The following is a 13,160-nucleotide window of genomic DNA, read 5'->3' as shown; positions in this document are numbered from 1 at the left end:
CCATATGGAACTGGCTCCCACCTCAGGGCCTCTGCACATGCTCTTCGCTTGCCTGGAACATTCTTCCTCTGATACCCACATATTTCATAAGCTGTTGCTCAAATGTCACCTTCTCTGTGGGGCCTTCTCTAATCATCCTATTTAAAAACAGCAACACTGCCCCTGCTTTTTTTTCCCCATTGCACATAATCCTGCTAATATACAAGAGAATTGACTTATTCAGTTTGTCTGGCCCCACTCCACTAGAATGTAAGTATGAAGTATCCCCTGCACTTCACACAGAACCTGGCACACAGTAGGTCCTCAGATCTGTGTCGACTAAATGAATTAACTTATAGACATACGAAACAATGGACACCACACAGCCATTAAAACTGACACGGCTCAGGAGCCAACCCGGTGGCGCAGCGGTTAAGTTCACACGCCCTGCTTCAGCGGCCCAGGGGTTCGCCGCTTCCGATCCCAGGCGCGGACCGACCCACGGCTTGTCAGGCCATGCTGTGGCGGCGTCCCCTATAAAGAAGAGGAAGATGAGCATGGATGTTAGCCCAGGGCCAGTCTTCCTCAGCAAAAAGAGCAGGATTGGCAACGGATGTTAGCTCAGGGTTAATCTTCCTCACAAAAAAAAAAAAAAAAACTGACACAGCTTATAATTATACGCACAGAAAGGCAGCATAAGTGAACAGCTAAGTGATAAAAGAAATTTGTGGCACAGCATAGGCCACATGAACCTTTGTCTAAAATGTGTATACATAACCCACTTTGTAATCAAGTGGTTATGGGTGACTTTTTTTTTTTACATAACTGAGGTTTCTAGTTTTTCTTCCATTAACTTTATATCATTTGCATAATCTTTGAGAAGTAATCCCTCATGAAATGCTCTCAAAACATTTGCTAATCTTTTTTCTTTTAGGAAAAAGTTTCCTCCCCAGTGACTTAATTAGGGTGTCCCTAATTAAGGCCAGTATAACATCAAAGAGGCCAGGTTCCAGGGGACCCTTGCTACTTCTGGTTGCAAGATGACCTGAGATCTTCCAGCAATGGCTTGCGGAGCCTCCAAGCACTCAGAGGCCAAAGGCTTGGCCATCAGCAAGCTACTCCTGGCTCTGCTCCCCGCTCCTTGCTTCCTATTGGGGTGCCTCATCCAATTATTCAGGCCCGAGATCACATCCTGCTGGAGAGCTAGCTTTGAAGGTTCAGTAAACAATCACTTCAAAACAAAGAGGGACCACTAAACCAAACTCAAAGACTTCCTTAATGGCTGCACGCTCAGCTGCAGGAGTGAGGCAGGCGTAAGCAGGCCAGGCCTCAGAAGTGAAATTGAGGTCTCCCTGGGAACTAATCTCGAAGCATTTCCCGCCTCCTACTGCAAATATCCCCCCTTCCTGTTTTGCACTCAGTTACGTAGGGTGCAGAGCTGTTACTGGGGCAACCCTGACGGAGGAGGTATCTCCAGCAAAACAAACATGTCTTGCAGTTGTCACCTTGGACACCCATGTCAGACCCTTAGGTCACCTCCCACCCCGCCCACTCCCCACATACTTCCCTCTGGTGACAAGTTAGAGGCACCAGCCGGGTGCGTCAACTGCCCAATGACTGCATGTGTGTTGGCTAGGTCAAACTCCTCTTAAAATAGAGCGAGGGCCCTTGAGCTCCCTGAAGCAACTCAGGGAAGAGCCTAGATTTTTATGCTTTATCTGGTTTATCTCTGAGTCCTAAAGGTATTGACAGAACAATCATCAAAGAGATCAGTGAAATACACCCCTTATAGAATCTGAAAAGGAAATCTTAAAATGCCATGCTGTGAGAGAGAGCCCAGCACGGTGGATAAGAGCACAGATTGGAGCCAGAGGGCCTGGGTGCAAATCCCAGCTGTACCTCTCACTAGCTGTATGATGTGGGCAAATGGCTTAACGTTTGTACCTCAGTTTCCCCACCTATAAATTGGGAATTATACCACTAACTATCTCACTGGGTTGTTGGGGAGATGAAGAGTCTTTATTTGCAAAGCACTAGAATAGTGCTTGGTTGTGCCATATAAATGCTTGTTAAATAATAAAACTATTCCTCAGCTTGGGTGTCACCTGTACCAAAAGCCTCCCCTGACTCTGTCCTCCCGTTCCAAATGAGAATCAGAGGCCCCCTCCCCGGGACCCCGACAAAACCCAGCTGATCACAGTGATTTCTAATTACTTGTCCGTTCCTCTTCTAGACTAAACAACTTTAGGGCAAGGACTGTCTGTCTTGTTCCCAGGTGTATCTCCAGCATCCACCAGTGCCTGGTACAGAGCACACCATCATATATGTTAAATATGTGTACTGTGTTCTCTCAAATTATGTACATGCTGAAAGCTGAAAAGCATTTCACTCTTGTCTCTACTGCATTATCAAAGTGAAGATATGGGTTTCTCGTATTTTCTGAAACATCTGAGTGCCGCTATCAGCATGATACTCTGCTAGAAATTACCAGGGTGGCTCAGACAGATACACAAGAGCATTTTACTTAGCACTTATTTCATGCTAAGCCCTTTACATATACTTTCTTGTTCAATCCTCAACAACTTTAAGAGGGAGTTTTATTCCCCTCATTTTACAGATAAGAAAAATCAAGGCTCAGAGAGGTTGAGTAACTTGCCCACAGTAACAGAGCTAAGAAGTGGCAAAGCCAGGCTTCAAAGCCATGGGTACTGGGCTTAAAAGGTAGAATGTAATAAATACTAGGTGGAATCAACACACAACGTGAAAAATGCCTAAGGGTATCTGGCTTTGAAAGAGGAGGGACCAGAAATGAAGGAACGTTCTGGTGGAGCAAGAAAGTTTTCAATAAGAACAAGAACAAGAACAAGAAAGATTTCAATAAGCAACAATGGCAGAGAGGGTCCCCCAGGTGGGACAAACAGCAGGAAGGAGGAGCACAGGGTGTGTTCGAAGAGGCAGGGGACTCCAGGGTGGGGAGCACTGGGCACAGAGCAGGCCACTCAGCGAGGGCCAAACTACAGGGGTCCCTGAATGTCAGGCCAGGGCAGGTGGGCCACATTCAGCAGGTAGGGAGGTGGAAAGAACACAGATATGGCCAAGTCTTGGGAAGGGACAGCAGCTCAGTATGCTGCTGCTACAGGGCAAGCTAGAGGCAAATAAGGTCACTTTCACAGCCGTCACTCCAGAAAAACAAGGGAGACTCAACGTAGACAGAAAAACATCGCCCTTACAAAGCAACTCCTCTCCCCTTACCCTAGAGTAAACATCTCTAAAAGACTTTTTTTTTTTTTTTTTTTTTTTAAGAAAAGCATTAAATTAAAAGCCCTAAGGATCTCAGCCAGGCATCCAGCCCTCCCCTCCCTTTATACAGAGAGTGAGTTTGCAAATAGAGAAATGCAAATAGGCCCAGTTGAGCCAGATGAGGTTATAATGCACTCAGGAGTCATTTACTTAGCAAGAAAAAAACTCCCCTTCTCCATTTCCGGCAACTTCACTGCAGTTCTCAAGACAGCTGGGTAAAGGGTGGGGTCATGTCTGCGCTAAGAAGTGGCAGTGAGAATTATGACACTGATTTGAAGGCTTCGGAATACTTCATTCCCAAATCTACAAGACAGAATAATAATGGCAGCGAGTATTTGAGTGCACATCCACCAGGAACTCTGTGAAGCCTTTCACAAGTATTATCTCATTTCAGAATCCTCACGATAACCCTATAGGGTGGGTACTTTATCAGACCCATTTTACAGAAGAGGAAAATGAGGCTCGGAGAGATGAAGTAACTTGCCCACAGGATTTAAAACGAGCTCCCTCTGACTGCAATGTCAACAGTAGCTCCAGAATTTCGACAGGAGGAGTTTAGGGACAATGATGCAGCCAGAAGGAAGTAGAAGGTAGGTGGCAAGCTGTACTGCAAAGCAAGCACACTGTTTTTTACTTAGACAGTATGTTATACGTCCGCACTGTCCAATCTAGCAGCCACTAGCCACACACGGCTATTTAAATTTAAACAAATTAAAAGTGAATAAAATTTAAAAATCAGTTCTTCGGTCACACTAACCACACTTCAAGTGCTCAACAGTCACATATGCTACTGGCTAATGTATTTGACAATTTCCATTACTGTGGAAAACCATATTGGACAGGACTATTATAGATCAATTAAAAACAGCCAAGTATTCATTCTAAAGATGCTTTTTCTGTTGTTATTTTTATATTTCACTTTATTTACTTTAATGTCGTTGCACTATAAATTTATTTTTAGTTGTGGTAAATACACATAACATCAAATTTACCATCTTGACCATTTTTAGGTGTACGGTTCAGTAGTGTTAACTATATTCACATTGCTGTGCAATCATCTAAAGATGCTTTAACTCGGACTTAGCAAGGTTGAGAAACACTTTGAGGGTGCTGGAATTGTGTATAGCTCAGTGGTTCTCAAGCCTGGCTACAATTACCTGGGGGGCTTTCAAAAACCCTAATGCCCAGGATGTACAATAGAAGCACTGAATCAGAACCTCTGGGGAAGTGGGCCCAGGCATCAGTGTCTTATGGGTCCAGGGACTCCAGTGGGCTGGTCTGTAACGATCCCCATTCTACCTGCCCAGAACCTTCTCCTCCGGGTCACTGGAGACCCCTGTCACAGAGGGAGGTGGCAGGGAAGGGAGTCCCTGGCCAAACCTGCCATCTACCTCCAGGACTCAGGAGGCCACTGACGCTGAGCAAGCCAATCCTTTTACTGCTGTCCAAATTCTTCGAGGGAAAGAAAGCAAATAAAAAGACACACAGCTCAAAAGGCACTCAATTGATTTTTTTTCACCCACTTAAACTAGACAGGAAAAGCAAAACCACTTAGAAACTATGACCAAGGCCGTACATGCCAAGAATCAGCACAGGAAGGAGTTTTTTTGGCGATCCCATCAACTTCTGCAAACCCAGACTCAACCCAAACCAGAGGGCTACGGGGGACATAATTAAACACAGAAAGCTCTTTTGCAAGAGAGTCCAGGGCTCGACACAAAAAGAGTTCAAGGTAAGGAGTTCTCTTTGAGGAGTCGTTGGGACTTTGGGAGAAATTATTAAATTCACATAATTAGGGGGGCTGCCAGGCTTGTATAGTCACCAACCTTAGGGACTGACGGGATCCCCAGATGTATAAACGCGGCCCTCTGGGCAGTCATGGAGAAGACCGGAGGTGCTTTGTATGGGGACAAGGGCAGGAGCCAAGGGTGACCAGCCAGAGTCTGGCCCAAAGGCTTCTTTCGCCTCTGCACACCCGGGGGAAGAAGAGGAAAGGAGAATGCCAGGTTGTCTGTTAGAGAAGATTGGTAAGTGGGAGAAGGAAGAAAACCACAATATGTCGATATATCATCAATTAAACGATTTCCACAAAAGTGACAGCCAGATGGGAGCCACCCACCCATGACAGTCCTCACAGCTTCTCAGCTCACGCTTCCAGGCGGGCTCTGGGCTACAGGCACAGAGATAGGACCCTGATTCCTTCCTGGAGCCTCTATAGGACTCAGGCAAGTGAAATACCATCTTCTAGAAATAAATCCACACCCCCTCTCTACCTTAGGCATGTTCTAAAAACCCCCAGCTTTAGGATCAAATAGGCCAAGGTCTGAACACCAGTCCACCTCACCATGGCCTTAGACAAGTTACTGACTCTCTCCCAGCCTCAGTTTTCTCATCTGTAAAGTGGGGTTGATGTGAGGATGACATGAAACCATGCACACCAACCACTGAGCACAATGCCTGGCACATAGTAGGTTCTCATCAAGTCCCTTCCTGCCCTCTGTTCATCACATGCAATGAATACTGAGCACCTACTGTGTACCAGCTGGCAGGCCAGAGCATCCTAAATTGGGAAGCAGCAGAGATGACACAGCTCCACGCCAAGGCCTTCCCTGGGCTAAGAGGTGGGAAACATTGATAATGGGTGGGTTGCTCTGGAATCTATACTGGGTGGGTTTTGGTTTTGCTTTTTGGGTTTTTCTGTGTGTGTGTATGGCACACACTCAGAAGAAACCTTCGGCAGCCTCCAGCTAATTCAAGGGAGAACCTCGGCAATCAAATACACTGGGCTTCCATGATGCTCAGCCAATTAATTTACTCCATTTATCTCTCTGGTTTGCTACTCAATAAGGCCATATCAGCAGTGCAATCTGCAAATCCGAGTTAAACTGCTTAAGGCAGCAGCCAGTTCCCTTTAAGGAGCCCCAAATACTTCTTGTCTGATGTCCTAGGCAGCTAAAACTGTTCTGTGGCTTTTGTTTGCTTCAGGAGAGGTATTTGTTTTTGCAGAGGTGTGGGTTTAAGGGGAAAGTGTCCTGAAGGCAGTTCCGAGAAGTAATGGCGGACTGGAAATGATCTCATTTTTCCATACCCAATTTGAACATGGTCTCGCTACAGAAGGAATCTTGCCAGCTCTCACCCATCCCAGGGAAGATGGAAAAAGCCTAGATGAAAATCATAGATAAAGCGTCTAATGGATCAATAGTTTCAACCTTTTCACCCTTCAAGCATTTTCACAACCTCAAATGAACTAGCCAAATTGACATAATTTAGCTTTTTCCTTTTCCCTGCCCCTAAGATGCAAAACAAGAGTTCAAAGGTCAAAGGTCAGCAGCTGAGAAGACAGAGCATACAAACGGATATACTTACACTAAAAAATTGTTCACTGTTTATCTGAAATTCAAATTAAACTGCAAATTCTGTATCTTTACTTGCTGAAATCCAAGAGCTTGGTGCTTGCAACGTAGCTAATGCTCAATAAATACTATAGAATGAGGACATGTTACTCTTGTAAGAACTGAGTGATAGCTGAACCAGGCAAAATTCAAACTCAGCTTACCTTCCATGCAAACCGTGACCTGGGAATGACCTTCCCTCTCCATTTGGGGCATTACTAACCATGGAACTTCAGAACACAAAAGTTCACAGCATCAAGCCACAAGTTCTAAACAATTTGGTTAAATATGATGTATAAGGGATTTTCCCACAGAAACACTCAAGCCAAGACCTTTCCAAACCTGATTTGCACCTAAAAAACCAAAAAGACTGATCTACATAGAATAGGCCCTAAATCTCTGAACAAGCACCCATTACCGGCAATTCCCTGCTGCCAATTTTATGACATCTTCACTTCACCTTCTTCTCCCACAGGCCCAAACTGAGGAAGCTGTAAAACCCTAGGCAAACACAGCCATTTGCTACGAGAAAAGCCAACATGGGGCCCCTCTGGACTTTACAAGGCCTTTGCTTGTCCTGCCTTTGTGTGTCATCATTTACAGAGCAGCCGGCCTCCCTCAGAGCACCTGGCCACTGGCAGAGGCCTTGGCTGGGTTTTCAATATCTTCCTAGAGCAAATAATTTTTTGGAAGAGTCAAAGGGAAGTCCTGCAGGGACCGAATGCCGCCCTTCCTTCGTGGCCACCATGTTGTATTTAACATTATCTGCTCACGGCCCACAGGACAAGTAGCTCTCCAAGGGAAGGCCCTGTGGATCTGTGGCTCCTTGTGGCCCAGCAAAAGGCCTTCCACATGGCAGCCCCTCGATAAACACAGAGGAAGTGAACCTCTCATCTGACGGGAACCCCAAAGCCAAAGCAGTAGAGGGAAAAACCCTGAAATCATTATCCAGCAATGGGCCCACTACCCACATTCTTGATCTTATGATAAGTAAGGGAAAATATCACGACGTGCCTTCGAACCACAAAAGATTTCCATGGTATTCAAGAATTCCCTTTAGCAGTTCTAATTTAGGCAGAACTTAGGAGCTCTAGAGAGTACTGGCAGCAAACAGAGATGGGGGGCGGCAAAGAGGAACTGAACAAGGTCCCTATTCTCCTCGGCACAGGTGCTGGTAACTGGACACCTTGTCTAAAGTGAGCAATGGGGTGGGGAATTCAAGGTGTGGTTGGGTGTTTTTTTATCCCAGGTCACATTATATAACCCCAAATACACTCCCCAACCTAGTACAAAGTTCTCCCTGCATTGGGTTCAACTCAGCTCCTGACATGCTGATTCGTGAGCAACAACGCTGAGGAAAATATTTGAGTTTAGCATCCAATTTTTTTTTTTTTTTTAACTAAGTTACTTATTAAAAGAAAGACATCCACAGGGTGAGCTGCCCTCAAGTTTGGCCACAGACTCCTGCTCTTAAAAGCTCCTCAAACATCACCAAATTTTATGGTGGTTCAACCACTTAAAAAAAAAAATTTTTTTTTCATACAAATATTGAAGTATTATGTAGTACACCTGAAACCAATATGATGTTATATGTCAATTATATCTTCATTTTAAAAAAAAGTAATGGCACAAATCTGCTGTTTGCAACAGTTAGCCTGTCTTTCCTGGGACTGGGGTAGAAATTCCAAAAAGACTCCAGCACCTCCTTAATGCAGTCAACACTGTCTAAACATCAGAGGTCAGTCAACTGGCCTTCCACGCAGTCACTTTCAAGCTACTGTTCGCCCAGACAAACAGGCAGTGGGCCCTTGCCTCAGCCACATGAATCTCTCATCTACCCCTTCCTTTGGGACCTGCTCACACCAGACGACTTGATTTATGTGGATGGGCGGAAAGGCAGCCAGTAAGCGATTTTGCACACCACCATTCATTAGTGACCGCCACCACAGTAGGGTGGAAGAAAGGGAAAAGACACAAGGTTTCCTTTCGTCAAGGAATCAATAAGTTATTTAACAGCTGCTGTTGGATCCCAGTGGAAGAAAAGCGAGGGTTTCTTCTGCACCCTTCCCCCTGAAAAGGATAAAACGGATGCCCTGACAGCCCAGGACTCAGCCAGATGAAGGATCATTAGAAGAATGCAGAATGAATCCTCTCTAGCTTTTCTCTGTCTTGACGTTCTTTGGTTTTGGAAGATGGATGGTGCTAGGCCTTGAAATTACTCCATTTTTTGTTGTTTTCTTTTTTTTCCTCCAAAGAGGAAATTGACTCCCTTCCTGTGCCACTGTGCATTTTAGAGAATCAAATGCTACGAAAAAAACCTTTTTCCTTACTCTTTCCTCACTCCAGTCCAATACCACTTCTGAGAAAATAACCTACAAATTTTCTCAAGGTAGCATTCCAAATGGGTTTCCAACATTTACACTTGTCCTTCAAAGCAAACAGAACGGGATCCAGAGGCATTATTAACCCATCATGGGAGTTCAAAGAAGAGAAAAAGAGGATAAGCAGGTCATTGGAAGTCAGCTGATTCCAGATATTAAAAACTGACTTTTATTGCTGACAACTTCATGCACATTCATACCATACACTGCTTATCCTATATGCCCAAATTTTAAAATTCCCTTTTAAAATACCACTCCCATCTAATCTACGAAAAAGTCTTTTCAGAAGAAAACTCCACGGAAACATTCAGCAACTGTCCTACGCATAAACAATCTCAGAAATTAGACACCCCCTCTTTTTCCTTCTTATCTACTCCCCAAAAGTCTGAAATTCTGCAGACCCCAAGGCATATTTTAATCTTCCACTCCACTTTGCTTTTAAAATCTCTGACTGCCAAAACCAAACAAACAACCTTTAAAATAAATGCCTTCCCACAGGATGCTGAACAAACCCTACTAAATTCAAAGGGAAAGAACTCAGGAACCACAAACTATAGATCTAGCACTGAAAGAGCATTAAATAAGTCTTTATTCTTAACTGGAATCTTGTGGAGGGAAGAGCATGCCACCTTAGCACCCACAAATCCCTGGCCAGACAGTGCTGTAGGGCAGCCATGGCATGGCAGGTGGAAAGCAGGAGGGCCCAGCCTGTGATGGGTTACCTTCTGAAGGGCTTTGGGTTCAAACCAGTAAACGGGAAGAACTGAGCCTGGATTCTGGATTAAAGAACCAAGAGGGAGAAAACACTCAAGAGGTGAACACTCTGGGACTGCAGTGGGCAGATCTGTTAGGTCACTGGGTCCTTGTCACTACTAAGGGACGGGAAACATCCATTTCTCTCCTCCACAAAACACAACCAGCTTTACCAAAGCAACTCAAATTCTTCCCCTGGTGATCAGAATACACGTGTGCCTCCATCCAAATCTTGTTTTGACTATAAGGCTTGTAGAATTTAGGTTAACAAGAAATACTCCACATCCAAGGAGGGGACACCAATCTTTGTCTCAAAAGAGCACTTCAACAATTCAATGTGGACTGAGGGCAAAGGGATGAAAGGGGCCGTCTTTGAACAAGGAATAATCCATCTAATTCCAAGTGGCTGGATCAGAGGCATTCCTGGGCAAGCAGGGTCTCGCTGAAGATAATGCTATGCAAAGTCAATTTCTGACAAAAGGCACAGGCTCTGCAGAAGGATTTCAAAATGGACAAGACCAAGTCAGAAGCACCTTGGAAAAGTTCACCCTGGGAGAGGTGGCAGTTGGTTCTAAAAGGGGGAAGCAGGCCGTGACAGCTGGGCATTCCTTCCCCAAGTCCATCTCGGAGGCGGAACCCTCTCCAAACCTCACACTTCATCAGACAAAAGCTCCTCCAGGCGCCCAGGCAGCGGCTGAAGAGGGGCTGTCCACACCCACTCACTGCACAGCTTTCCAAACCTGCCCACTCGTTTTGGAAGCCCAGCTTTTAATTAAACACCACCTCCCCGGATCTGTTGAGGCAAACTGGGGCTGGGCTGGAGCCAAAGAGAAGCTCCCTAAATACACACGAAAAAAAACCCCCCACCGCCCCCAATTCCCACCTCCAGCCAGCTCGCGCGGCTGGTTATATTTCCTTAGGATGAGTAACACAGGGCCCTGGTCTATCTCTATGCACCAGAAAATCCACATCCAAGGATCAGGTTATCCCCAGTCCCACCCTTTGCAGGAAAAAGCCAGGGTGTTGTTCCCCGCCCCCAACACAGGCACAGGCGCGCGCGCGCGCGCACACACACAGAATCCTTCGAAGAGAAAACCTGGAGTCGGTGTGTGTTGGGTGTGTGTTGGGTGGATGAGGGATACAGTTGTTTAGGGGCCCCGATCTTGCCTTCAGGCTGGGAGCCTCAGCCAGGGGAAGGAAGAGCCCCTGCAAGGCTGCTCTGGGAACTTCTGCTCCGCGTCCCCGGGGAGGGCTGAGGGAAGGCACGCACACCTTCACCAGCTTTGCAACATTAATAGCTAATTTGCTCAGATGCCCCCTCAGGTGGGCCTGAAAGCCGAAGAGGGAGGAGGCGGCCTCCCTCCCAGTCTCTCATGGTCGGGGGGTTCCTTCCCGCGGCCAGGCAGAGCCCCCACTCCCTCCTCACCACCGCGCCAGGCGTCCCCACCCCGGACCCCGGGGAATCAGGTGTCCGTCCAGGCAGCCAGCCTCCGCGGGTCGCAGACACTCTGTCCGGCGACAGACAATGGAAAACTTGGAGCCGGCGCCCTGAGTCCCCAGGGAAACGAGATGGTGCCGCCCCCCGGGACAATAAGCGGGGTGAGGGCAGGGGGCACAAGACGCCCCCAGAGAAGCCGCCCGCCCGGTGACCCAGCAAAGCCCGGAGCGACGCCCCGGGTGAGCAGGTGACACCCGGGCCGGAGCGCTCCCGCAGGTGGCCGGCGGCCACGGCGCAGGCAAGGGCCGGGCGGCTGGCCCGGGGCGGAGGCGAAGCTCCGCGGAGAGGTCAGTGCACGGCGGCCGCCGCCGCAGCCGCGCCCCGGGCGTCCTACCTTCATGTCGCTGATGATGGTCTGGAAGAGGCCTCCGAGCGCGCTGCATTCCTTCTCAATCACAGCCTCCATTTTCCCGGGGCCGGCAGGCAGAGGACACACACTCGGGGCCGCTGGACTGTGCGCGGGGCCGGGGCTCGCTCACCTCGGGAGGAATTTCACGCTCCGAGCGACCCACCTCCAACTCGCAGCGTCTTCTGCAGAGAGGACGAAGTGCCCGAGATCGACTATTCTCTGCCCAAAATAATAATAATAATTTTAAAAGCCTAACTGCTCTGCAGGGTGATTCGCCTACATGCAGCGCTCGGCTCCCGGCCTTAAAAATGCCCGGAGAAGACTGACAATCAGGCCACCACTGGTGCCCACGACAGGAACAGCAAAGCCCATCTTGAGGCAGAGAAAACCGCCCGCTGACCCGGGGCCAGCGCCATTTAAAAATGCAAGATTTTCTAATTTAATAAATTTTTTTGAAATTAAAAAAAAAATCGCCCACCAGCAAAGCGAGTCTGCTCGCAGCGCCGGGATCTGTTGCTCGCAGCCGCGGCCGCCGCCTCCTTTTCACTCCTGCGCGCCCGGCCCCGGCGCTCGCTCTGGCTCGGCTCCCGGGGACGTTCCAAGGGGCGCACGCGCGCTCGCGACCGTGCGTCCGCAGCGGGGGCGCGGGGAGGGCGCGCTCGCGGCCGGGCGTCCGCCGCACGCGGGCGGGGCTGGGAGCGCGTGCCCGGGAAGCGCGTGGGACGCCGGCCGTGGAGAGCAGCAGGCTGGCGGGCGGTGCAGGAGGATTCACCTCCGCGGGAGCCTCCTCCTAGCACGCACCGAGCACCCCCACCCCTCCTGGCCGCCCGTCGCAGCACGGAGAGGGCGTGTCAGCACGCGGCTAGGCGAGCGCCCACCGCACAATGGCTGCGAGCGCCTGAAACGGAGAGTGCACCCGCCGCTCTCCGGAGGCTTGCACGGTGGCACGCTTAGCGCAGTGCCCGGCATATAGTGAGCGCTCAGTAGGGCGGGAAAACTGCTGCCTGCTGCTGCTGCAGCCTCCTAAGAGGCCCGTTCTGTGATACCAGGACTGCAACGCCAAGTCACGATTGCAAACAGCCAAATATGTAATTAAGGAGAGTCCGGGGGCGTATCCTGCAGCGGGAGGCCGAGTTCAATAAAGTTGCAGGAAGCTGGGAAAGTGGATTGATTTGCCATTGCAAAATAAATGGCATTAGATCTTCTGTATACTGTTCATCACTATGGGGAGATTGCTGACTGTCCGTGACTTGAACGGTTGTTTTTCAGGCGCACTGAGGGCGTCGGGTGTTGGTATAACTGCAGACAGCCCTGTTGGGAGGTTTAACCTTCTGGAAACAGCACAAATGTGCCCAGGTTGATTTGGGGCTGGTGGTTCATTTCCCTACCTCCACCGCCTAATTGCACAGCCAGGAGCCTTCGTTTATATTAACATCAAATAGGCAAGAGGAGGGGAATCAAATGAGCAGCTTTTAAATGACCTTAAAACATAAGCACCTTCCAAAAAA

The 13,160-nt window shown here is 48.4% G+C and overlaps 1 protein-coding gene across 10 annotated transcripts in view; it reads right to left on the bottom strand.

The window, feature by feature from the left end:
- MTSS1 (MTSS I-BAR domain containing 1) overlaps nucleotides 1–12,472 on the bottom strand; it is a 161,103-nt gene extending 148,631 nt beyond the window's left edge. For 8 of the 10 annotated variants that reach the window (XM_087447465.1, XM_087447468.1, XM_014787974.2 and 5 more), the window contains exon 1: nucleotides 11,638–11,875. In XM_087447465.1, coding sequence (XP_087303591.1) covers nucleotides 11,638–11,709 — 72 coding nt within the window. In that variant the 5' untranslated portion in view covers nucleotides 11,710–11,875. Of the gene's footprint in view, nucleotides 1–11,637; nucleotides 12,082–12,130 lie in introns of those variants that run through there. The other 2 variants (XM_087447469.1, XM_014787973.2) reach the window with 2 other exon arrangements.
- Between the last annotated feature and the right edge of the window lie 688 nt (nucleotides 12,473–13,160).

This window comes from Ceratotherium simum, chromosome 23 (assembly GCF_057802395.1).
Source record: "Ceratotherium simum simum isolate JZ-2026a chromosome 23, ASM5780239v1, whole genome shotgun sequence".
NCBI classification, from domain to species: Eukaryota; Metazoa; Chordata; class Mammalia; order Perissodactyla; family Rhinocerotidae; genus Ceratotherium; species Ceratotherium simum.
Note: the sequence above shows the minus strand (reverse complement) of the source record. Positions and strands in the feature narration are given on the sequence as shown.